Source organism: Quercus suber, unplaced genomic scaffold (assembly GCF_002906115.3).
Source record: "Quercus suber isolate HL8 unplaced genomic scaffold, Cork oak 2.0 scaffold_653, whole genome shotgun sequence".
Classification (NCBI taxonomy): Eukaryota; Viridiplantae; Streptophyta; class Magnoliopsida; order Fagales; family Fagaceae; genus Quercus; species Quercus suber.
The window spans coordinates 319,845-346,726 of NW_027070094.1; the positions used below are offsets into that span (position 1 = coordinate 319,845).

A 26,882-nucleotide genomic window follows, 5' to 3' on the forward strand; every position below is an offset into this window, starting at 1 on the left:
ACACATTAGTAAAAAAACTTGGAACATAGAAGTGGAAGGCATGACTATTAGTATAACACATTGAGATGCCATATTTATACATGCTACATTTCAAAAAGAAACAATACATAACGCCAACATGAAATGAACAATCAATATGTCAAGACCATACAACATACACAGATGACTAGAGATTTGTATGCTTTCTCTTGCTTCCCTCAAAAGAAAATATCATAGAAAAAGAAAAAAGCAGAAGGAAGAGTAAAAAGTTCTCTGGCCATGAACATTGAAGAGAAGCCAATGGCTATAGTTTTCCAATGAAAAATTGGGAGTTTATCACCTCCCATTGAAAGAAAAATTTACAACTCCACATTTGAGCTGCAACTCTGACCTTGAAGACATACAAGCACATCCATAGTACTTTTAATCAGTAGATACAGATATAACGAACAAGTATATTAATAAACTATTTGTCGAACTTCAGGTCATTTAATATTATTACGTCTTTCCAGACTTTAATCAATCCAATGAAGTTAAAACCTCCATATCCTAACAACTGCACTTCGATATAAAATAGGGTAATTTAGAAAAATTAAAATTAAAGAAAAACATTCTGCACTTTAATGTTTCACAGATAATTAAGGGCAATGGAAAGAGATAGAGTCTGCTAATAAAACGGAGAGGTGAGGTAAGAGTGTTGAGAGACCAGTGTTTTGGTATGATAATAAAATATGCATAAAAATTAAAATATAAATAGAATAATTATTTTATAAGATATGTTTTATTGCAAAAGAAAAAAAAAAAAAAAAAAAAAAAAAGACATACAGGAGCCTAGAGAATATGGAGAAAAAAAAAAAAACTATGTACATAGTGACAATGATGACTATAAATTCCAGAATGGATATGTTACCAGTTACTCCCCATGCTCCAGACCAATCAAATAAAGAACCACTAAACAAAACTACCAAAAGGGTTCTTGTTGTATAAATAGGATATGTATAAACAATTTAAACATATGTTAAATGAGATACACACAGATGCATACAGTCGGGGTGAAAACCTTACCTCCCATGTGGGGTGGAACAGGGCAGGTCAAACAGGGTGGAGCATTTTTGCCCTCTCTAACCAACATAATTAAGGCTCCATTCCATACAAGAGGGCAAAGCAATACACGATTATGGTCCACCAACTACAAAGAGAACAACCATATAACTATAGAACTCGAAAAGCCTTAAAGTTCATATTCAGATGACCAACTGTCAATCCAAACAGATTTTTAAAAAGTCAGCATAGCTGTAGCTTCAGCTGTAACCAAATAATAAGCCCAATGTCCAACCACATCCCTAACAATCAACTGATAAATTGATCAACAAATAAGCTCAAAGCCTAGAAAATTTCTTTTACTTTTTGTGACCACCCTTCCTACCATTGGTATTCTTTTGCTATATTGTTAACATTGTTATTTTTTTATGAAGAGATGTTTCTTTTCATATCATTGATGTTTTTTGGGAGAGATTATGACCACCCTTCCTACCATTGGTATTCTTTTGCTATATTGTTAACATTGTTCTATTATATAATGTGCTACTTGTTTGCAGTTATAGGTAGTTGGATTTTGCAAATTCTTTTGTTGCTTAGAATTTCGCAGGTGACACTTATTTTCATAATAATTAACTAATATATCCAAACATTTGAAAATATATCTATAATAATTTATGATTAAAAAATATTTTCCTTAGGGTTGTTTGATCAATCGGTTCACATGTGCCCTTTTCCTTCCGTTTTGGGTTTTAATCCCACTAGTCGTGGAACCCGTGCAATTTTAGAGGAGTCTCATTAATATATATTTTTCAATTTGAACTAATTTAATAAATAATAATATTCATAATCATATTTTCAATTATTATAGTGACAATCACAAATGTAATATATATAATTTATATCGTTCCAAAATTAAAACAATACGATTTTTCTTAAAAATTCAAAAAGAAAGTTAGTGAAAATATTAATTTTTTAATGAAATTTCTTTATAATATTTTGTGTATCATCAATAAGTATATAAAATTTGAAAATTATTCCTTTAGTTTTAAATAAACTTTCTCAAACCCAATTTTTCTACCATACAATCAAAAATGCCGAGAAACGTACTAAAAAATTTAATAAAACTTATCAAAACTACAATTTAAATAAAAAAGAAAGGGAAAAATAAAAGATTGTAACCATTTTTCCTTAAAAAAAAAAAAAGAATACAATTCCAAAGGGGAAAAAAGTAGAGAAATATTTTTGAAAATAAGAAGTATTGTGTTAATACCGTCATAATCTAATCTAACTTCTAATCCAATATGTGAAAAATAAATAGATAAATAAATCATTTTAAACACAAAATTGAATTTATTTTCTTAAAAATTCTTAAAGAATACACTAATAAGATAAGGAAGATGAAGAATAACATAAAATTTTCGTAAACACTTAAAGCAATTACCCAAGTATCTAAGAACATCATATAAAAAACACATAACAATTAACTACTAATTTGTTAAACAAAATATTTTTAAATAGTGAAATGAAATTGCACAAAGGCCATTGTCTTCAACTGAACTAACTGTTCTTCATCAGCTTGTTCAAACTATCCTATAGTTTTTCAAATAAGCTAAAAACCTGACAACAACATAAAATATAACATATTATAATATGATTTTTTTCCAAATTAGGTCAACAACAAACACCATTCATTAAATGTATTTAGTGTTGTAAATAAAATTGTGGGGGCCCGAGGACGAGGAAGGGATTGTTGAACTGTTAGTGCTGTTGTTGGGGCATCACATGCCCGAAGAGGGAATTCACCCAAGGAGAGGAGGAGAAAAGACAAAAGATTTTTAGGAGCTCCAGGTGGGAAGGACTGGCAGGGGAGAGAGAATCATGAAGGGTAGGCAAAGTTTCCAGCAAGAAGTAGCCTATTGCCTCCGCATTAAATGGTGGGCAGCAGCTTTATCAACTGCATTGATGAGGAAGTGACCTGAATAGTGTAATTCACAGCTAAGTAGCTCCTTCTACCATCTTCAGTAGATGTTTCAAGGGACAAGTGTCACAATGAAAATTTTGTTAAGTAAAGATGGGGGGTCAAGATGTGAAGGAGAAGGGAGTGTATAAGGGAAAGGAAATTTCCAGAGAAGGGGATCCAGACACAAGTATCAGAAAAAGAAGTGTTTGAAGAGGAACATTGAGTGAATTGCGTGAATAGTGTATCTTTCTGTGTCATATTGGCCTCCTCAAGCAAGCTTATAACAAACCATTTACATACATATTCCATAATACAAAGTCTTTTTCCCTTATCTTCATCCTCGGGCTAAGCCCTCTCTTATTGTTTGATCCACTCTTTTACAAATACATTGATTTGGGCCTAAGTTGAACTATACAAAATCATTGTTCTAAGTGGGCTTGGACTGTTAGATTTCTGGGTCCTTACAAAAATGATAAAAAAAAATATTTGCATCAAGAAACACATATGAATTAGTCAATAACATGACAATGAGGGTACAAACCTCTAGTTGGAGATCCTTCTATTGGCAGCTATTAGATTGTATCTTTTATACCATCAATGATTAACCAAGACCTGTGAATACATTTTTTATAGACTATTTTTAAAAAATATTTTTTATTCTTCTTTGACTTCATTTTTCAGTTATAAGTAATCAAAAGCTGGATTCTAAAAACACAAACATTCATCAATCTAAGGTAGAAATGCAAGAAAAATAATAATAAAAAATCCAACAAAAAATGAACAAAAAAAATTGAGAGAGAGAGCCTTTTTTGTATAGGAAAAATATGCATAGAATGGAAGAGATCAAGTGCCAAATTTATAATAAAATGATGAGAATAAGAAGAGCTAAAATAAGGAAGATAAAAGGGCAAAATAATATTTAAATTTAAAACTGCCTAAGAGGAATATATGTAGACAACACTTTGGTTTGATTTTCCATTGATTTATTATTTAGTTATAACATTAAAATTAAAGTAAATGAATATGTAAAGTTAAAACCGACTAAAATGATTTTTTTTTTTTTTTGGTGAGAAGAGCCTAAAATGAATTTGTAAAGCTAAAACCGCCTAAAATGAATTTGTAAAGTCAATATATTTATATAGTCAATATTATAAAAAAAATTAAATTTAAAAAATAAATATGAAAAAGACTAAGGATCTGGCGGATGAGGTGGCTCAACAGGAGCGTAGTAACAATAATTGCTACTCTTCAATTTTTAGACATATACTAGTCGTAGACCCACACGATGCGTGGTAATACATAAATATTATATAATTGGGTGTAGTATATAAAAAGTAACAATTAATTCAAGTATTTAAAAAAATATTTCTATAAGTATTTTTTATCTTTTTATCTCTGTAAATATATCATATTATTATTATTTTTTGTATGTTTGATTAACATTTTTCTAAGGTGAACTATATTCTTCTCTCTCTCTCTCTCTCTCGGAATTTTTTTTCCTTTCTTATAGTTCTGTTTAAGGTTGATGATTTTTTTTTAAATGTGTTTTGGTATTGTGTTTGTTTAATTTCCCATTACAAAGTCTTCTCTCTCCCTTTTATACAACTTTGCTTGAATTTTGATTTGGGTTAATACTTAGTTTTTTTTTTTAGGTAATAAGAGTAATATTAATCATGATGAAATAAAAACAAAGAAAGAAAATACATGATGTTGATGATGGTGAACATTAAAAAAAATTAAAAATAAAAAAAAATAAAAAAAACAACGACAACGACAACGACAACAACAACAACAACAACAACAACAAACAAACAACATCAAAGAAAAAAATAACTCAAGGGACAATTCTAAGAGTAGAAAGAAACTCAATGATAGAAGAACAATTTGAAGAACCCCAACGCACCTAGACTAATAAAAAATATATGGTTCGCCAACATAAAGCTTATACTTAGTTTTTTTGGAAATAGGAATTTGAGTTTATGTCAAAACACAATCTACATGGCTATGAATTTGAAAATGCCTACCAATTTTTTGGGTGATAAATTATTATAAAGTCTATCTTTTATTCCTTTTGTTTCATTGTAATTTTGTTTAAGATAATGTTGTAAATTTGTGATGAATTTATACTATTATAATAATCTTAGGGGTGTTATAGAAGCTGAAGTGAAAATTGTGAAATCGTTAAAAGACTAATAGAAAAATAATGGAAAAAAATAATTTAGTTTATTATTGAAAAGAAAATAATGACATGGATGTTAATATGGCTCAACATGAGAATAACAACAATAAATGCTATGCTTTAATGACACAATAATTGTAGAGACTTAATGACTAATAATTAAAAAGGAATAGGTACAATAAAAGTCTAATTCCATACTTATGGGCCGGTTATTATCTAATACCATAATTATATCACTCATAAAAATGAAAATAAGTGTAATTTCCCCTGAAATTGCTCCTAACAAAACGTCATTTTGGTGTGGATTCCATGGTGTGGGAAATGTTCCATAATGTGCTCCAATCATAATGTGTAATTACTTTTAGGGTGTGATTCATTAAGGTTTGTTGCCATTTCAAATTCCCATTGTGACCCCTAAAACCTCCAATTACACATTCCATTCTTCACTTAAATGTAATTTAATTTATTATTTTGTTCTTCGCTTATAGAGTTGAAACCACATCCACCTGGAATTGGAAAAGACTTAGGTATTATCTTTGCATCACAATATTTGCTTAAATTTATATATGATTGTCCCTTGAATTTTAGAGTCATTTGGATTGTTTACAATATTTGAATGGAATCATCTCTATCTCTAATTGTATTGTATCATTACTCTCACTCAAATTGTTGGATGAATTAATGAAATACCTGATTCATGCTCTACACCACCAAAACCCATTAAATTAAATAGATTTAGACTTTAATTGAGATTAAGCAAGGTAATATGCAGACGGAATATGAGTTTTTGGGCTTCAAGGAAGGTAAGCTTTAATTTTTTTTTTCTCTCTTTGTTTAACGTTTTAATTAGATACTATTAATATATTATTAGAATTTACATTTTTAATTTAATGGGGTCTTCAGTCCTCGGTTTGTCTGTGAGAACTATTGCACTAATTCTCTTTATTTTGGTAGAATTTTATAAAGAATGCAAAAAAGATAAAGAGGCAAAGTTGCAAAATAAATTCAAAAGCAACAAATTGCTACCCACATTCTCCAATATATGCCTGTCCAACAACAATGTCAATTTAAGCAAATAAGAAAGCAGAGAAGATATAGCAGGTACTTTTTTCTTTTCATTATGAATAAATATAAAATTGTATTGTCCCATAGTATCTAAAATTAACTTGCTTTATTCATTTCAAACTGAAAAGTGACTACAATCTAGAAGAGAAGATCCCAACAATGTTAGAAATACAACTGGCATAAGAAGTGTTTCTACTTTTTTATAAATATTTATGTTTCTAATTATTTTGCAATAAATACAAACATATATTGTTTTATAGTAGCTTTTTTTTTTTTTTTTGGAGAAAAAGTTACATAATCATGTTTATGCAGATAATATACAAAACAATTCAGCTAAATTTCCTATAATTTCCGGCAAACAACAAAAACAAAGGCTTCATCTTAGTAATAAACATATTTTTACATTAAATCATATTTTTTGTTAATTATTTAGACATCGGATGTCAATCTAAAACTCTACATTAATTATAATACAGGAAAATATTATGAACCATGCAACTTTGGGCTTTGGCCAACCATCATGCAAGTGCCTATATTGTGGTGCATTATTGTGGTATGAAGAACGTGTATGAAAAGCAATGCATCATAGAAATCCACATATTCAAGAAGATAATGTGTTATTTGAGCTAAATGTAAGTCACGTCAGTTTCTATTTTAAGTGGAATATAAAACCATGACCACTTACTACCTGCTGCCCATATTCAATGTTTTCAAATAGGCATGAACTGCTCAAGTATGCGATCTAACCAAAATTTAAATTTTAGCATATATAAGTTTTGACATCTGTCTCTTTTCAGCCTAACATAGTAAGATATGAATTTTGAAAGGTTTACATACAAATATAATTTTAAAGTAAAGTGAAATTTTATTTGTTTCTAAACAGTTTTGTCTAAAAAAATGTGTCTTTGTAAAAGTAAAAAATATTATTTTTGTCAAATAGTTTTGTCTAAAAAATGTGTCTTTGTAAAAGTAAAAAAATATTATTTTTGTTAAACTATACCGTGCATCACACGGGTCAATAGCTAGTATTTAAAAAAAAAAAAAAAAAACCATCACCCTTAATCAAAGTTATAAGAAAGAACAAAAATCCACCGAGAGAGAGAGAGAGAGAGAGAGTACTCACAGTTTTTTTGTTGGAAAAATATGGATTGAATGTGAGAAGTGATATCGAATTTATACAAAATAAAATAAGGAGAAGAAGAATCAAAATATAAGAAAGAGAAAATGATAGAAAAAGGGTAAAGTAGAGAGTAGTGGGAAGATATAGAGGCAAAGAGGGAGGGGAAAGGTTGGAAGAAGTGTAACAGCAAATGTCGACTAATAGGGAGGGTAAGAGGTGTCTTTTTTTTTTTTTTTTTTAGGGAGAATAAAAGTGAGAAAAGAAGATGTAAAAAATAAGTGGATGATGTGGCTGTCAAGGAATCTACCATTAGAAGGTGGGAAGGGGAAGGGGAAGGGAAGAACACATGAGAAACAAAAGGGAAGGAAATCCATAGGTTGTAATTGTGGTTTTCTAAGGGTTTTCAGTTTAGAAGACTTGGGTTTGAGCTTTAAGTTAGAATTAAATTTAGAAGAAGTGGGTTGGTGGAATTAAATTTAGAAGAAGTGGGTTTTATGGTGGAGATATGTTGAAAATAATTTTAGTTTTATTAGTATTTTAAAATTGATAAAAACTATTTTAAAATTGTAGGATAAATTTAAGAAAGAGGATGGAATGATATGGCTGCTGACCTGGCTCAATGTGAGTGTAGCAACATTAAATGCTACGCTTCAGCTTTTAGTAATATATAGATATATATATATATATATATATATATATATAGATGTTGTTAATCTATTGGCATGGCAATTAAAGTTTTCTATATGAGGAAATGAAATATTAATATAGATATACTACTTAAACACATTGTATCACTTTTCTTTTTTCTTTTCTTATAAAATTTGATAAGAACATTGTATCACTTTATTTCACTATGAATGCTATGCTACCGAGATACTTAAATCAATAAAGATGGTAATGGTCATCAATGCTTAGGTGGATTTATGCTACATCTAGTTGCATGCATTCACTACTAGGTCTTGATTATAGCATTGAAGTTTTATTTATTTATTTGTTGGAGAAGATACCAGCTTTTGTGTTGCTTGGTCAATGTAATTACATGATTGATTTTAACTGGTGAATGGTGAACCTAAGGTATCTAAGGGCTTGAAGACTTGAACACCTGATATTGATGTCCCACATTGTTGAAGACTTGAACACCTGATATTGATGGCCCACATTGTTGAAAATGTGACACTGACAGCCACTAATAGCTCACATTGTTTATCGGAGATAGCAATTATTATATACTTTGTAAGATTCTCAATGTTTAATGAAGTATCTATAAATGTTTGGAATGGAGCATAATATAGCCCTGAGTCATGACAATGGTGCAATTGTAAATGGTTTGTATAGATAAAATGCCCTTGTGCTCTCTTAACATTAGCTAACCAATAAATTAACCAATAAAGTTTTTTTTTTTTTCTTTTCATTATAATAGTATTAATTAAGCTCACATATTAATCAATAAATAAAATAATATTTTTTAATCAAATGAAAAACAAGAAAAGAGAGAGAAAGAGAAATGTTATAGTTACAAAATTTTTTACAATACTTTTACAACAAATCCTAAGTGGCAGGTTGTTAGTTGTTACTGGTTATTATTGGTATACAAAAAAGTAATTTTAGTTGTGAGTTCCAGTCAAAATGAGTAACAACTTAACTCCTAAGATTTGTTATGAAAATATTGTAAATGTAGCACTTCTAAAAAAAATAATAAAAAGAGCAATACAAAAAAAATTTCTTAACATTTTTCACAATAATTGAGTTGATAAACTCTTACTAGTACTTATCTAGGTTCATTACTAAGATTACGTTTTTACTTACCAGTTACCATTGTCAATTTGCCACCATCAACATGTGTGAAAAAGATTTGACAAATATTTTGTGTCTATAGACTTTCTCAACCAAAAAAAAAAAAAAAAATTCTACTTGGTTTATTTTAATTAGTAATTTTTCATCTAAAACAAGATAATAGAGTTTAAGTAAGATTTAAATTTTTATATAAAAAAAAAAAATCATAGTTAAAATCTATATAAAAAAAACCCCAATTCATTTTTTACTTTAAGCCTCTAAATGCATCAAGCCACCCTTATATACAGTCCCCCCGTCTCACACTTAGTAGTTTTGAACTCATGATCTCATATATATCATGAGACTTTAAAAACCACTTAGCCAACTCTTGGGGTTGATAGTTACAGTTTGAAAACTATATGCTTTTTTTTGAACTTTGAAATACTAAGAGGTCTAAGTCAAAACTATAGCCTAGAGTCCTAGACTCTAGAATCCTTTTGTATAATTTTTATATTTTAGCTTATCAACTTATTTTATTAACTCAATTGGAACATTTGATATTTCCGATTAAAATGTCAAGGTTCAAATCTTCCTCCCCACCATCAAATTAAAAAAAGGAATTTTTTTTAAAAGTACGATGATACATTATATATATATATATATATATTTTGTATTTTACCAACTCTAAGCAAATAAATAAATAAACTTTTTAGTAAAAAACTAATCCAAATGAACTACTAAACTTTGGATAGGTGCAGACTTGAATTCTATAAATAACAAAATATTATTGAGATAAATATCTATGGTGTCTCGTCATAATTAGTTGAATGAAATTTAAAATAAGATTAGTCAAGAGTTTTGTAATTCAATGGTATTTTTCTCTTTTCCTTATGAGAAGAATTATGGTTAGAATTCCCCCTCCATTACTATTGTAAATATTAAATTATCAAAAAATTAAAAATAATGTAAGATGCAGAGCTGAACATTAATATCCAACAGCACAAAATGAGCTATCTGGCTTCAGCATGCTCTTTCCCCTTGTGAAGTCTGGTAGTCTGCAAACACATTTTTACATAACATTACTAGCAACAAGGAAATGATATATTTTTGAAGTAGTAAATTAAAGATATTGCGTGCTAGCATTTATTCTAACAATGATATTAGAAAACGAGACAATGAATGATCCTACTTCAAAATGCTTCATTAATTGTCAAAGTTGCAACCAATTTTTTAAATTATAGCCCAGCCACATCAGTGCATAAGGGCGATTAGAGCTGGAACATAGAGGTGCACATGACAATGATAACAATTTTTTGCTCTATGTTTTCATGTTATTGTCACATTTCATGGCTTCAAAGCAAACCTACAAACATGATACACTTATATGATAGTGTATTTGCTAAAAGCTTCTGAAGAAAGATTTTTCTTTAATGGGTATGAATCATATGAAGCACACTCAATCAAAATCAAGAGAAACAGAAAAATACGTATATGTAATATCTAAGCTTTTGAACACATATAACGACAGCAGCAAATTCCTTGAAGTTAGAAAAGCACTCATAACTAGTGGCACCCAAATTAGCATTTCTTTCCTAATCTCTGAAACTGTGCATAAGTTCAAGAAATCTAACTTTTAATCCAAATGCTTTAGTTGAAATTTAGAAGTGACTGCTCATTGTTAATTAAAAAATATATATTTGCATTATCTTCAGCGTGCAATAATAATGTTCACATTACTGAAACAAAGGAAAAAGGTTTATGAGGAAAAGCATAATGCATAGACAGTAATCATGACAAGCAAGGCACCTGATATATCCACAGATTGATTTGTTGATGTACTTCCTCTACTACTAGTCCACGCAGAACAGTCAAAGCAACCTGAAACTTTTAACTGCTTTAAATTGAGATTACCATGATTATTAGTTCTCCATATAAATATCAAAAGCATGATCGTCAAAATTCTGATCTAGATCGTAGGATCATAGGATCGCACGATTTTACGATCTCACCTCACCAAAACGTTTAGGATCGCACTAGGATCGTAAAAATGGTAGGATTGTATGTAGGATACTGTAGGATCGTATAGGATCATAGGATCGTATGGGATCTTAACGATCTTAGCAAAAACATAAATTTTTGGTTTTTTTTTTTTTATGGGATAAATTTTTTGTTTTGATGAAGCTTTAAGGGTTTTAATTTTTTCATGTTGTGATGGTATGACTTTTTATTTTATTTTTATAAAATTATGTTAACCTATGCAAATGTTTTTTAGTTTCTAGTTTACTTGTAATCAAAATGAAGGAATGATTCATCATTTCTAAATGAAGAATTTGATGTTGGCTTTGCTGCCTTTTAAACTATAATGTTGTTAAATTTGTTTGATCAATATACTAATTTGTGTTCTAATATTACTAAAATATTTTTTTATATATAATTTTATCAGTAATGGTTGTATTTGTATATTGATTGATTGATTTTTTTGAGCATGCTCTTTAATTATTGTTGAGTGGTATAACTTCAATAGTTGAGTATGAAATTGTATCTTGATCTATTTTGCAGCTCTAGTATACATACATACATACATACACATATATATATATATAATGTTTACATAGATGATGAAATGGACGATGATGACTTTTGGACGGTGGTTATAAGAACTTTAGAATGAGAATAATTAAATGTTCACTTCACCTTAATATTCATCTTGCTTTTGGATTTCATATTGTAGTTAACTAGTTTCTATTTGCTAACTTATTTTGAATTTAAAACTTGGAACTTAGAACTTGGAAAATATTTTCCATGTGCTTTGATAAATATTTTGGTATTTGGTTGCTAATTAAACTTTTTTTTTTTAAATACATTGGATCAAAATTTAAATATAGTTGTTTCGTTAGTATAGATTTAACGATGTATGACATGCAAATTACATCATATGATGCAAATCTTAGTTTTTTTATGAATGAATTTATAATTTTTGTGATTATTCAATATACAAAGTCATTATCAAAGTGTTTTTTGCTTTAAATATGAAAATATGTAGAATCTTATGATTTACGATCCGATCCTACGATTTATGACCCCACCTACCTTCAACGATCCTACGTAGGATTCCAATTTTAATAACCTTGATCAGAAGGCATCACACACCTGTTCTTCATGCTTCATGGGAAATTTGCCATTTGGATGGAAGACATATGCACTAGAAATCTGGAAAATAACTCGGAAAGGGATAATTCAACAACTCTTTCAACTTTTAAGTCATGCAATTTCAGAACATAAATAAAAGAGAGGTTGAGAGAGATATGTAACACAAGATGAACTTAAGTGTACCTGAGGATCTGTCACTTCCATTATATCTAAAGTAATAATTGTAAGATTGTTCAACTGATTCCTCAACCTTCAAAGGTTATGACTAAGTGCATTAGCTACTTAACCATTCATTTTCCTTCTTTCTTTTTGTTTGTTTGTTTGCTTGTTTGTTTTTTTTTTTGGGGGGGCAGGGGGGCATGGGGAGGGCCAAAGGGGTAAGCAAAATGAACTTCTTATAAAATGCAGCAACAAGAAAAACATTAATTTCACTTATGATCATAGTTAAGAAAACAAAAATTAGAAAAAAAATTCATGGAGATGGAAAATGTAAGCATAAATTTCAAGTAACAAGTGATTATAGAACTTTCAAGCGCATTACATACCAAGCTTTTGCTATTAACAAATTAAACTAGTTTTAAACCCATGCAAATGCACGGGATTTTTATTTAAATTTTTTTATAATTTTGTTGTTGTATTTTTATAGCATCTCAAAAGTATTTTTCTTTCTTATTTAACATCATCAAAAGTAAATCAAATCATACTTCATCATAGTAACATATATTAACACACTTTAAATAAGGGAAAAAAAATTAAACTTACAGTAGTGGAAAAACAAATACCTTTCTTCATAACATCATACAATTTAGATTCATAGCTCAAAATAATATTTATAATCCTAAAATAAACCAAAATTCAAATAGTTTAAACCCTTGTTTATGGACTTCATGCTTTGTCTCCTAAAAGTCTTATGGGTCTAATGTTGTGAGCATCCAAGCCGTTGATGATCTTTTTGCATACCTGGACATATCAGAAGTTTTAAAAAAATATATGTTAAATTGATTCCAAATGAATAACACATACAAATGCAAAATTAGTTTTGCCATCTAAAATCTAAATCACATGAATCAGTGTTAGATAGCTTATAATTTCTTTTTCCTTTAAAACCATCTAATAAAAATCTCTAAATCGAAATTAAAAAAAAAAAAATTATTGTAAGCATTAAATGTAGCTTGTACTCATTTTCTACAAAGAGTTACAAAGTAAATAATAGCTACAAAGGGAAAATTAGGCTTTCCTAACCCTTCAATTTAATTTAGAAGTTGTAATCGAATAGTAGCCAAAAGTCTTATAAGTCAGGGATGAGTGGTCTGCATTAACATACGGGGGAAAATATGTCACTATCAATACAAAATTCCTAATAAGAGCCAATATAAATGAGGCGATAGAAACTGAGATCCTATAAGACGTGATTGTGTGCCATGTAATTAATAATAATTATCTAAAATTCAGAAAACATGGCAGGTTTATATAAATGAACCATTACAAATTTTGAATCAATACCAAACTCAAATTTAACAACATAAAGTAATCCATATATAAAAACACTATTTGAAATTGAAACTCTCATTTATAGAGTCATCACCAAACTGAAATCCCTCAAAATCAAGAAAACTTATTCTTTGGGGTAGGCTGAAATCTGAAAACCATCTTAGGTCATATGCAAGGTTTTTTTGAAGAGGATCATAGATTAGTTCATGAATAAAGCGAAAGGGCTTTTGGTTTTTGGTCAATTTCTACACTAACTAAAGCAATTCAATACCATAGTTTATTTGGCTTTAAGAAATTTCCAAGTTTTACCAAGCGGCACATAGAGTTTGAAAGGCTCTCTACAATCTTCTAGGGAAGACTCTTTCCCATACATTTGATCATTTTGCAATTAACTAATCTGGGTTAAAGTATGGGGTATGTCTCAATTAGTTTTTAGTTACAGCTGTACAGTGATCTTTGCCATATAAAACACTTGGCTGTTTTGTAAGAAGAGTTCGTAGATCAAACTAACTAGTTAGGATGGCCTGACTTACCTTGTATTTATCTGATATTTTAGTTTAGATTTGGTTAATTGACATATTTGGGTTTGTATTGGTTTTGTTTTGCATATTTTTATCATTTTTTTAAAAGTATGTGGATTCAATTAGTTTTTGTTTTGGACTAAATAGAATAGAACTATAAAATTCTATTAGGTTTTTCCATCAGTTTACAATAACAAAATATATTGTTAGGATTATCTTTTGTTGCAATTAATAACAAATTATAATCAGTTTGCCTAATCTGTTGCAATTAACTAATCTTGCATAAAGTATAGGGTATGTTTTGGCTGTTACTACTTAGGCTCTACAAAACCATATCTCTTGTTATTAGTATTTTTTTCCATAAGTATTTTGTAAGTAAAAACAGATGACTATATCTGCTAGGTATTCCACAAAAGGCATCCAATAAGTTTTTTTTATTTTTTATTTTTTTTATAATTCAATAATAATCATGTATATTTAATTTGCTTGCAGCTACATTAATGATTGGTTTGCCAAAAAAAATGTACAATGATCATCATATATAATTCTGAGTGTAACTTTGCTTTAATAATAGAAAAAAAATTCCAAAGCCAAAGTAATTCTTCAAGCACCTTGACGGTTTAAGGGGGAAAAACTTAAATGCCATGAACATAATGTATATTGCTTTTGGATTAGATTAAATTCCATGAACACCACAATTGAGAAACAACAACAACAATAGAGATACTCTATAATGTGCCCCATCAAGATTGATGGGAAAATCATACATTCTTATTCACTTCAATCGGTTTCTCTAACCACATAAATTATTCAATAGACTATGGATGTTATATATAAGTAACAACATCAAAATAGGAACTTGGTGCTTCTTTCCACATCATAAAACGTAAATTATAAACAATAAAAAAAAAAATTAGAATAAAAACAACAGCAGAATTTTATCAAACAATTTGTGAGCATATTACTAAAATGTAGTTACCATTATCATTACCATTAGTGGAATCTTTCTAACGTGGAGACCATCGATTACATACAATTGGGTCAATGTTTGGGTAGGAAATGGCAGAGTTTTTTGGAAGACTACCAACACATACTTATTTATCTTCAAAAGGCTAAAATTGAGTGATTTGTATAACTCAAGCTGTAACATCAGCCACTGCAGTTTGCTTTAATGCTCCAACAACCATTATATAGCCCCAGGACATCATTCTAAATTTACAGGTTAGAGCAAATGGCTAATTGTTTACAAAGGGGCAGAATAACCTCATAAAATCACAACAATACATTTAAAAATATAAATAAATAAATAAAGCATACCTATTATGACCCACAACCTCGATTCTCTCTCTCTCTCTCTCTCTTTTCTTTATTTTGTTGGTAATACTACTATTTGAAGAAGTCAACAAAAAGCAAAATTACACAAAGCAAGCAAGGAAAAAAAAAATTTAAACCATGCATAGGAAGTACAAAGCAAGCAAGAAAGAAAATTAAACGTATTAACAATATGCACACAATATGTTGTATATCAAAGTAAATGACATATTAGTCAGTTCATGGAGTCATAAAAGTAGTTAAGTTGTCTACAATCACAGGAAAATTAATTATGTCATATGTAAAGGAAGAATCATGCTCTCCATAGTTATAACCAAATTATTCATTTCCATATAAATTGATTTTAAACAACCGCAATATACGTATAACTACTCAGATTTATGATCATATATCAAATTTAAAAGGAATTTCATCGAACATATATCATGCAACACAAAAAGAACATTTAATTTTAGATTTAAATAAATATTATCAGGAAATTTTCTATCATAACCAAATTAATACTTTCCATAATAAATTAAATTTTTTACAACCATAGTATAGCTACTCAAATTTATCACAACATGAGGGAAATTTTTTTTTGAATGAAAAGATCTCACATTAAATTTAAAAGGGATTTCATCAAGAAAAAGATTATTCAAAGCAACCCAAAAAGATGATTCAAGAAAAAACACTTACCGTTTCATCTCATCTTGATGTAGAACAGACAGCACATGCCTTCTTGGAGCAGCAAGGGCGCAGGAAGTCACAACGCAAGATCAAAGAGGGGTGCCAGTAGGGGCCATCAGAGGTAACAGTGTCGGAATTGCATGAAATTTGGCAGGTTGAAGGGAAACGGCGTTCTGATCCAGAATCATGATGCCATGAACGTCGCCAAATTTTAGGCAAATTCCTTCATTAAGGCCCCGAAAACAATGTTTTTGCTATTTATAGTAATATTTGTTTTTCCTTAATAACTTTTAGTTTAAAAGTCAGAATAAGGTCCCGTCTGTTTTGGGAAGACCCTTAAGGTCAGTAGTTTATGATTCTGCGCTTAACTCAATTTTGCCATTTTTGGTAAAATTCGGTAATTTTGTCACCTAATCGCTTAATTAGTGCGAATTAGGGTTTTAAACATTTTTGCTCAGTATTTATATGTTTTGTAGCCGTCAGAGGCAAATCAGACTATTATCAATAAGCACAGACATTTTGTCAATTTTCTTTTCTGGTGGATTCCAGTTTTACCTCCTTGTAAATTCAGGGAAACCCCTCGTGGATTCGAGATTTACTACCCAGGAACTGACAGTTTAGTTTCTGTTTCATCAAGAGAGCATCATGTGTGCTCTTCTTCAGGCTTCCGCGACATTACATCTAGCAATTAAGCTCCCAACAGATAGGCCCATGAGTTTAGAATATTGGCCAACAGCCTTGATGACCTTTAAACTGAAATTCTACATTTTAATTGAGCAATGAGAAACACAATTTGAGACCCAAGATTAAAAAAATAATAAAAAAATAAATGAAACAAATTTGGACTTTGCTTTTAGGGCTAACAGTGGACCTTTGGACTTGCTTGGCACTTTGCTAGCCAATGTTGCTGTAAAGAGAAGTCTTGCAAGTATTTTTGGAAAATGTACACGTTTTCTAAAAGAATAGAATCAAAAGAAACCTAAAATCAAGTTCAAAGAATAGATGCAATCCATAGAAGCCAGTAATTCATTTTAAGTTGGAGAAACAAAATCCAAATAAAAACGTTTGTTGGCAACATTTGTCATATTATATGGAAAATGCCATTTTTAGAAAAGGCCAACAAAACATCACTTAAGAATTTTATCAAGCAATTTGAGTAAATGTAAAAGAAACAACACTATGAAAATGTGCAATCCACAAATTGGGCTTTATGTAGTACTACAAAATATGTAAAAGCTTTCAAATTCCCCGTTCAGAAATAGGACATTTCATTCATATAGCAAATTTCAACGAAACCCACCAAACAAAAAGAGGGAAAAAAGAGTTTTGATCTTTGGAGTTATAAACCTGTTGAGCATCCTTTAAACCATTGTGAAGGAAGGCTCAGTCTTCTGGGTTAGAGTAATGGACAGGCTAGTAAGCGATCATTGAGGCCACTCTTGCCTTCAATGGCAGCATTGTCAGCAGCCCCAATTTAAACAATTCGGATTCAAACTTCATGCTTCTTAATCGTTGCTAGATTCAGAAAAAGGCAAGAGGTAAGAAGGAAGGGTTGTAGAATGAGAAAATGTTGCTTTGGGGCTTTAGAGAGAGGGCTAGAGAGAAGAGCGTAAATAATGAAATGTGCAAATTTGTAACTTTTTAGAGCCAAAACGTTGTGTTTGTTAATTGGTTTTTAAGGGGGGGAAAAAACTAAAAGTACCAGCTAATGCTAGTGAGAATTAGATTAAGAGTTTGAAACTGTAGGTTTTGGCAGAGTTGAAGAGATAAATTAATGAGAGGGGCTAGGTAAAGAGAAAAACGGATGAGAGAGGGACTGCAGGGTGTGTTAATTTGTGAAAAACTTTGTTTGATATTTTGTAACTACTTGCCAAGAGTCAAAACATTGTCTCACTAATTTGCTACAAATCTCTGAACACAATGCTAATTAAAAAGTGAAAATATAACTAAAATGTTTCTTTTGCTCCACTAAACGAAAAGATTCAATTGCAGCCAATCAAATATTTCAACAAATTTAGACCCAACAAATTGCACTCCAATTAACCTTAAATTTGGGAGAAAAAAAAAATGACAATAGTAAATTGCAATTCAAACACATTTTATCAAACAGGTAAAGATGCTGCAAACTCAACAAGCGCACAGTAAAGTCAATGCTCATTACACATTAAACAAAAACAATCTCTAAATAAATGTTAAGATAGATGATATATCTTTGTTTTCGTTGTTGTTGTTGTTTTTATTTTTTATTTTTTTTATTGACTAATACACTTATCCTAACCCTTTTTGATAGTTTAATTCATAATTGAATATCAAATGGCATTATTTTGGAAAAAAAAAAAGACTCCTACTATAAAACCACTACTATAACTTCTTCATCCATATCCTTCTATTTAGGCACTAACATATCTGATTTTGAAAGAAAATAAAATGCTAAATTTTAGGGAAATTTAAAAGATTAAGGTGGGCAATTGGTGTGACCCTATCCTTATTTAAAAGTTTATCAAAAAAAGAAAAACTACACATTTAAAAAAATCCCATGTACTATTTAAAAAAATCTCACTTTCTATCCCATGTTTAAAAACTATTTTCTTTTGTAAAAAAAAAAAAAAAAAACATCTCACATTTTCCTTCTTCTTCTCTTCTATTTTTTATTTTTTTTTAAATCTCTTCCATATTTTGAAAAAAAAAAAAAAAAAAAAGCTCCTACTATAAAACCACTATTATAACTTCTCCATCCATATCCTTATATTTAGGCACTAACATATCTGATTTTGAAAGAAAATAAAAGGCTAAATTTAGGGAAATTTAAAAGATTAATGTGGGGAATTGGAGTGACTCTATCCTTATTTAAAAGTTTATCAAAAAAAGAAAAACTATATGTTTAAAAAATCCCATTTTCTATCCATGTACTAATTAAAAAAATCTCACGTTCTATCCCACGTTTAAAATTACTTGACCACCAATTTTTTTTTTCAAATTCAAATTTTAAAAACTACATGTACTGTTTTAATCCTAAAAGTTAGCCACTTACTACACATCCATAGCAAAAGTGAAAAAGAGTTTAAATTTCAAATATATTTATTTTACGGTAAAAGGATCAATAATAGTTAGCCACTTACTACACATCCATAACAAAAGTTAAAAAGAGTTTAAATTTCAAAGATATCAATTACCCTTAAAACTGAGAAAATGTACGTAACATTTTTTATAGAGTAGTAAATTAATAATTATAAAAAAAAAATGTAAATTGAATTTCACATTGATTTATACAAATGATAAATATAATTTATGTTACAAAAGAAATTTTTTTACAAAAATTTCTTAGATAACAACCATTTCATGTGAGGTTTAAATTGGGTGATATATCAAATATAATAATACCCTCTAAAAAAAAGTGGCATAAATTACATTTTAAAAATATAGCGTAAATTACATGGAAAAACTTGTTTACATAATACCCTCTAAAAAAAGTAGAGTAAATTACCACTTCAAGCAGCTTAATTCCCTTAAAACCCAACACCAGATTGACTATTCATGCACACATTCACTCCAGCTTGCAATGGCTCCATAAATTCCTTGGTCCCAGACCTCGCAATTGTACCCAAATTGTTCACCAAATCTATAACCCAAAAACCAAAAAAGTGTTAGCAATCTAAAATCACATTAAATATTAAGTTCTTGGACCAAAATAGAGAAGAATAATATATAAGTACCTACATGCATAAATAGAAAGAGTCTTGTTGAATTGAATCTTATCCAATACCTACACACGTAAATGCAAAACCAATCAGTCTTAATTCTCATCTAAGTAGCTTAATTCCCTTAATAAAAATACCGTAAATTCCAAAAAAAAAAAATCAAAAAAGGAGTTTAAATCTAAACAAGAGAAGCCCCTTAAATAATAGTATATAAGTATGTGTGTATATATATATATATATATATATATATATAAGAGATGAATTCAAGTTACACCATTTTTAGACCGTAGATTCTCATTAGATCTAACGGTGGTAAATTACCACTTGCTATCTCATTAATACATAATTATTGTATGCCAAGTCAACTACTTTTACTGAATTTTCTCACATTTATTGCCCAACATCCCTTAATCACCTTCCCACTACCACAGTACAACCATGGTTCTCAGAACCGGACCGAACCGGAAAGTCGGATCGTGAAAACCGGTTTTTTAAACCTAAAGAACTGAATTTTTTGTTAATTCTGTGAATCCCTAAAACCGGGGTTGGACCGCACGAACCAGTGAGAACCGTGCAGTCCAACCCCTTAGCAATTTTTTTTTTTTTAAAATAAAAACAACTTAACACAATTTTATTCTACTTAATTAAATTATCCATCTCTTACAAGGAATAAAAAAAATTATAATTAAAATCTTTCAAAGGTATTCAACTTTACTTCAAAAATTAATCATAAATTTTAATGTTTTCATGGTTATTATTTTAGTTTATTAACTTTCTTATTTAATTATTAAATATATGCTTGAAAATCATTAAATTTTCCTTACATATATCGATATATTAGTCAATTTTGCTAGTTTTATAAATTTAGTATCTATATTTAGGCTTTAATTAATTATTAAATTAATTATGACGTCATCACAGTTCGACCTCGGTTCGACCTCAAAAACCTTGAACCTTTCCCTTTTACGGTTCAATGAACGGTCCGGGTTTGAAAACCTTTAGTAAAACCTCTCTAGAAAAAGTGCCAGACTTGGCCATTCCATGGAGATCATTGAAAAATAAAAATATTATAGAGTTTTCTTTTTGAGTCTCACGAAAATATCTTTGAAATAGGTCTCTTTCCATGAGAGTCTTAAGGCTAGAGAATTTCTTGACTAGACTTGTACCATCTTGCAATTCACAACAAGAATTAGAATGCTCTTAAACTTAACTCTGGGTATTTTCAAAAACTTGTCAATTACTCCAAAAATCACCATGTCTGCACCTTCCTCAAAATCACGATTTTAAAACTGTACACCTGCACCTTCTCTGCACATCTTTAGAGAATATACTTGGATTTACAATTACACCAGATATAAAAAATATCTAATTTGATGGTGATTTTGGATCACCATATCAAAAATTTAAGATATGATTTTGGATCAACAGATATCAAAATTCACCATCTCTGCACCTTCCAAAAATCACGATTTTAAAACTGTATTTATGCCATTTTGTTCATGAGTATTGACAAGAGGGACAAAGTTTTACAATGTCACAAATAATTGTACTGGCATAGCACAGCTTGTGTTGAAGAACTGTTTGGCCAACATTCAGGGCACAAAAATATAAGGAATCTTCAAAGGTTCCAAGGGAAAATTCATGAAAAGTTGCGCATTTGTCAGAATCTGTTGAAACTTTTCTATTGATTAATGCAAGTTCTTGCTTTCTGTTTGCATTTACTTGTTTTCCTTCTATATCTCTTTCTCTTTGTTTTCATTTTTGTTTTCCTTCTCACAAACCTCTAATGTAGTGTTTTGCAGTTATTTTTTTTTTCTTTCTTCTGTTGGCAATCTATCAACAATGGTGGAGGAGAAAGAGATATAGAGAGAAACGTAGAGAGAGAGTCAAATATAATACATATATATATATATATATATTTTGGGTTTAGAGATAGATATAAAATATAATAAATGAGGGATAATTAATGAAATCCTAATTAGAATATTAGCATTAATGAGAGACTTTTTTTGACCGTTAGATCAACTTAAATCCAATGGTTTAAAAAATGTGTAACTCTAAATAGTTACACCATGTGTAACTTGAACCCATTAAAAAAAGGTGTAACTCTAAATTATATATATATATATATATATATAATTTCATTATATTATTATTTTTTTGATAAAACAAAGGATCTATTTATTAACTAAGGAGCATTGTTACAATTATTGTCCATTGGGTACTCGTGAGGAGTGCTTAGTTGCGAAATATCACACACATTGACACATATGTTACATAAACAAAATTTGGACATTCATTATATTCTCTGATATTGCATTGGTACTCTCGTCTTCTTTTTGCTAGTTCGTCATGGAAGGATAGTCCATTCTTAAACATGTTTAAAATTAAAAACCATGGTTTTAAGGTTTCTTGATTGATATTATTGCAGCTTATTAGGTACAATGTATGAAAGACTAGTACTGCCTACACTCACTTCGGGGTGTGCGAAAAACCGAATGGACTAACTGAAATTTTGAATTTCGGTTGGTTTTCTCTGATTTCGGTTTTTAAAAGTTCAAATTTTTTTTGTTTTCGGTTCGGCGGTGATGTTGGATTTTTTTACCCTGAAAACCGAACTGAACTGATATATATATATATATATATGTAACTTGAAGACCTAACTGATCAGTAGAGGGGTGAGATAAGTGGGTTTGGGCCAACTGATCTAAAGTTCAAGCTTTCACCTGGCTTTTTTGCTATTTACATTTTTAAAGCCCTAGGCTAGGAGCATGAGATAAATACCACATTTCAGCCGCCCCCTTCCCCAATGTTTTCTATGCTCTCTCACCGATCAGTATATTACCCTCAAAACCGATTCTCTCTCTCTCTCTCTCTATCTCAATTCTCAAACTCTATCGTTTCGTTCTGATTTCCGCTGCCGAATTGTTTGCTGGATCTTCACGAAAATGGGTACGCTTCTTCGTACTTCCCACTCTTCTTTTCGTTCTTATTGTTATTCTACTTTTTCTGCTGCTAGTATTGCTAGTGCTAAAAAAAACCCGAATCAAAATCAATTCTTGAAATCTATTAGAGATCAGTGCAAATCTAGAAGCTTTAGGAATGTTGATCATGCCTTACACCTGTTTGATACAATGCTTCACATGCGCCCTTTGCCTTCCATGGACGATTTTAATCACATTTTGGGAGCCATTGCAAGATTGAAGCATTACCCAGTAGTCATTTCTCTAATTAAACGAATCGAATCATTCGGAGTCTCTCCAGATGTTTATACTCTCAATGTTTTCATTAACTCCTTCTGCCATTTGAACCGAGTAGATTTTGGGTTCTCTGTCTTAGCAACAATTTTGAAACTTGGTTATCACCCTGATTCTATTACTCTAAACACCCTTGTGAAGGGTCTCTGTTTTCAAGGTAAAATTGCTGGAGCTGTGAAGTTGGTAGAAGATATGGAGAAGAAAGGGTATCAATCTGATGCATTTACTTGTGGAACGATACTAAATGCTCTGTGTAAGATTGGACAGACTAGTATGGCTATTAGGTTGCTTAGGAAGATGGAAGAAGGGAATTTTGAGCTTGATCTGACAGCGTATAACACAATCATTGATAGTTTATGTAAGGATAGATTGGTAACTGAGGCTTTGAAATTTTTACCTGAAATGATGAGTAAAGGCATTCAGCCGGACCTTGTCACTTACAATTCCTTAATTCAAGGCCTATGCAATTTCAGCCGGTGGAGGGAGGCTATTTTGGTACTTTGTCTCTCTTTATACACGCAAAAACATACCCCTTGAGGAATGTTTTATGTGTGTATGTGAAGTTTTGTGTGACAATGATCGCCGCTATGGAGGCTGGGATATCTATACCTGATTATATTTTCAAATCTAATTATGAAGGAAAAAATGAATTTTTGAGTGGTGATTGCTGATGAGAAAAGATAACTGTTGTATTTTAATTAAGGCTTGATTTGCAGCTTTGAGATATGTTTTCTTTGCAATCTAGAGAATTTAATTGGACACTAACTATTTATTTGTTCAGATCTAAAATATCTTGTTCAATAACAGGTTTACAATATCTTGTTCATATCTTTATTCAAGATATTGCACTCTTTCACTCGCGCGCGCGCACACACACACAAGTGAATTCGCTATCACCGCAATGGATCCAAACAAGAGAAAATGTTGACAAAGTAACACAAAGATATAAAGCGAGTGAACCAGAACAAAGCCAAGCTTGAAGAGCAGAATCCATCTTGCATTAACTCTCACACACATTAGTACTGCATCACTTGTACTTGGACGTGAAGCTTCTCGGTGGGCTTAGCCAAGTACAAGTGACACAGAAATAATGTTAATTCTATCAGCTACTGCATCTTTGCCCGGATGTTTGCCAAGGAACATCAAATGACTTGCAAGCTTTCAACACTTCAATTTTTGCACCAGGAACTCCACCACCTGCAATTCCTCCATGCAAATAATCTTGCTTTGATTTAAAATTCCTGTGAGTCACTAAATGTGATTAAAGCTTAAAAGATTAATGCTATTGACACAGTTTTGTATGTATCTCAAGTTATGTTAATTTGTTTACCAAAAGTTTGTAAGACAATCACTTATGATTCTGAGTAGTATGGAAATTTTTTTGAAATATATGACTCATCTTTATTTTGTGTCAATTTGGATTGAATCCTTTTTAGTTGTTGGTTCTCTCCCATTAATACAACTCCACAACAGTATCTCTGGTTAACAATTTTTGCTGTTGACAGTTGGTAACATGACCAATTTTATTTTTACTTGAAATTTTCTCAGTCTCATTAGTTCTTATTCATGTAATGACTAATGGTGTTTCAACCCATGACAATGCTGACATAAGTATTGGGCAGAAAGTGAGTTCACTTGTTGCTGGTGATTTCAAATTGGTGCCTTGGCATTTACCCTTCCATTTTACTAGGTGGAGAGCTGAGCCCTTCGTCATTGAAGCTATCAGATGCTTGCCCGAATACTGCAACACAACAGATGTGAAAAAACTTCAAATTATAGCATTTGCTTGTTATTTCTGCAACAAATTTATATTTACTTTTAGCACACAACAGTACTAAAACTCCATTCTTGCCACCTGTTTGACTGACACTCACCTGAGAACTTTGCACTTCTTCACTTAGCCGCACATCCTATTTAAGCCTCTCCCATAAACTATAGATTAGCAACTCTTTGGCCATTGAAGTACTACAATTTGGAATAGGCACATGCTTGAGATAATTCAAAGGTTAAAGCCTGTTATGGCAAGGGCTTTTTATCTTTGGATTGAACTATCTTGAAAAACTCCAATTGAGACCTTAATATAACATATATGGGCATCACTTACAGCCAAGTGTTAATCCTCCATGCAATTATATAACTATAAAAACTAAAACCATGAAGCACTCATGCACCACGTAGATTTGGAATGTTTTTGGACTGTTTATTTGCCACGGTAGTATTTAGGGAAACCATGAATAAAGAGGCCTTCATTTATAGATTACTACTTGACTGACTTTCATAATAGTTAAAGGATTTAGTTAACGTGTGTGCTTGTACACTCATTAAAAAAAGTGTAAATGTGTCCTACCTACATGCATTTAGTGGCGGAGCGAAGAATGTTTTTCGGGCCAAACTAAATATAGTAAAGTTCTTTAAAAAAAAAGAAAAAAGAAAAAAAGAAGCTATAACTCCCAAAATTGTGCTCTACATTCTTTCTTGATACTAAAAGGATTTTGAACTCTAGCTTTTTTTGTTTACACAGTTAAACCATCACTCAAAAATCATTGTATATAGTCCAACTTCTATATTGAGTAGTAACATCTAAATCTTAAGCAAATTTTCTCTTAAAATATACAACAATTGTGAATAGTTTCCTCACGAATTAGTCACACATTAAGAATCTAAATTTATAATTTATAATTTAGTTATATATATTCTTTGAAGAAATGTAAACAATAAACTGTATAATGTATACCGTCAAAAAAAAAAAAAAAACCCCAAGCAATTTATAAAAATACCTCCATGTAATAAGTGTACAAGCCAATCACTAATATCAAAATTGAATATATAGAAAAAAAAAGAATAACTTAATATAAAATAAAATAGTAGAAGCTAATGATTACTATTGTAACGAAAAATCTAGAACTGCAAAATTTTTCAACAATTTCTTGCCACAATTTGTGATGTAGTAGAACGATAAAAAATAGTGGAACTATATTTAATAATAGTTAACCATTCATGTCTACTACGTCAAAATTAACCAAAAAATTGTAATAATTTGTGTACTAAAACTACTCATATTCTCACTAATGTCACTTAATATTAATCTTGTTTCCAGCACTCACTACATAGTCGCAAAGAGAGAACAAGTGTTTTTCTCTTTCTCTAAGGCAGCCAAAGACACCTGCCCTAACAAGCACATTGAGGTGTAAATAGTAGGGGTTGATACACCACATGTTGTTAGCCAATTGAAGAGAATTTGAGGATCAATTTCTAGATTTATATTATTTCAAAAATTCTTAAACATGTTTAAAAATTAAAACCATGGTTTTAAGGTTTCTTGACTGTTTATTATTGCAGCTTATTAGTATAATGTATGAAAGACTAGTATTGCCTACTCTCACTCGGGGTGTGCGAAAAACCGAATGGACTGACTGAAATTTTGAATTTCGGTTGGTTTTCTTTGATTTTGGTTTTTAAATTTCAAATTTTTTTCTTTTCGGTTCGATGGCGATGCTGGATTTGTTTACCCTAAAACCGACAGAATCAAACCAATATATATATATATATATATATATATATATTTAAATGTAACTTAAGACATACCTGATTAGTAGCTTAGTGGTGTGGTAAGTGTGTTTTGGCCAACTAATCTTATATATAATATA

The 26,882-nt window shown here is 30.3% G+C and overlaps 1 protein-coding gene and 1 long non-coding RNA gene across 2 annotated transcripts in view; one reads left to right on the forward strand and one right to left on the reverse strand.

Moving 5' to 3' along the window:
* Nucleotides 1-12,926: 12,926 nt before the first annotated feature.
* Nucleotides 12,927-16,405, reverse strand: LOC136064259 (uncharacterized). Its single transcript, XR_010625916.1, has 2 exons — nucleotides 16,290-16,405; nucleotides 12,927-13,227 (listed from the first exon to the last, which is right to left on the reverse strand). It is a non-coding gene; the product is annotated as an uncharacterized LOC136064259 (long non-coding RNA).
* Nucleotides 16,406-22,577: 6,172 nt separating this feature from the next.
* The window catches only part of LOC112005618 (pentatricopeptide repeat-containing protein At1g62910), a 7,557-nt gene continuing 3,252 nt past the window's right edge, over nucleotides 22,578-26,882 (forward strand). The window contains exon 1 of the mRNA XM_024037911.2: nucleotides 22,578-23,730. Within this exon, the coding sequence (XP_023893679.2) occupies nucleotides 22,927-23,730 (804 nt within the window). The 5' untranslated portion in view covers nucleotides 22,578-22,926. The remainder of the gene's footprint in view (nucleotides 23,731-26,882) is intronic.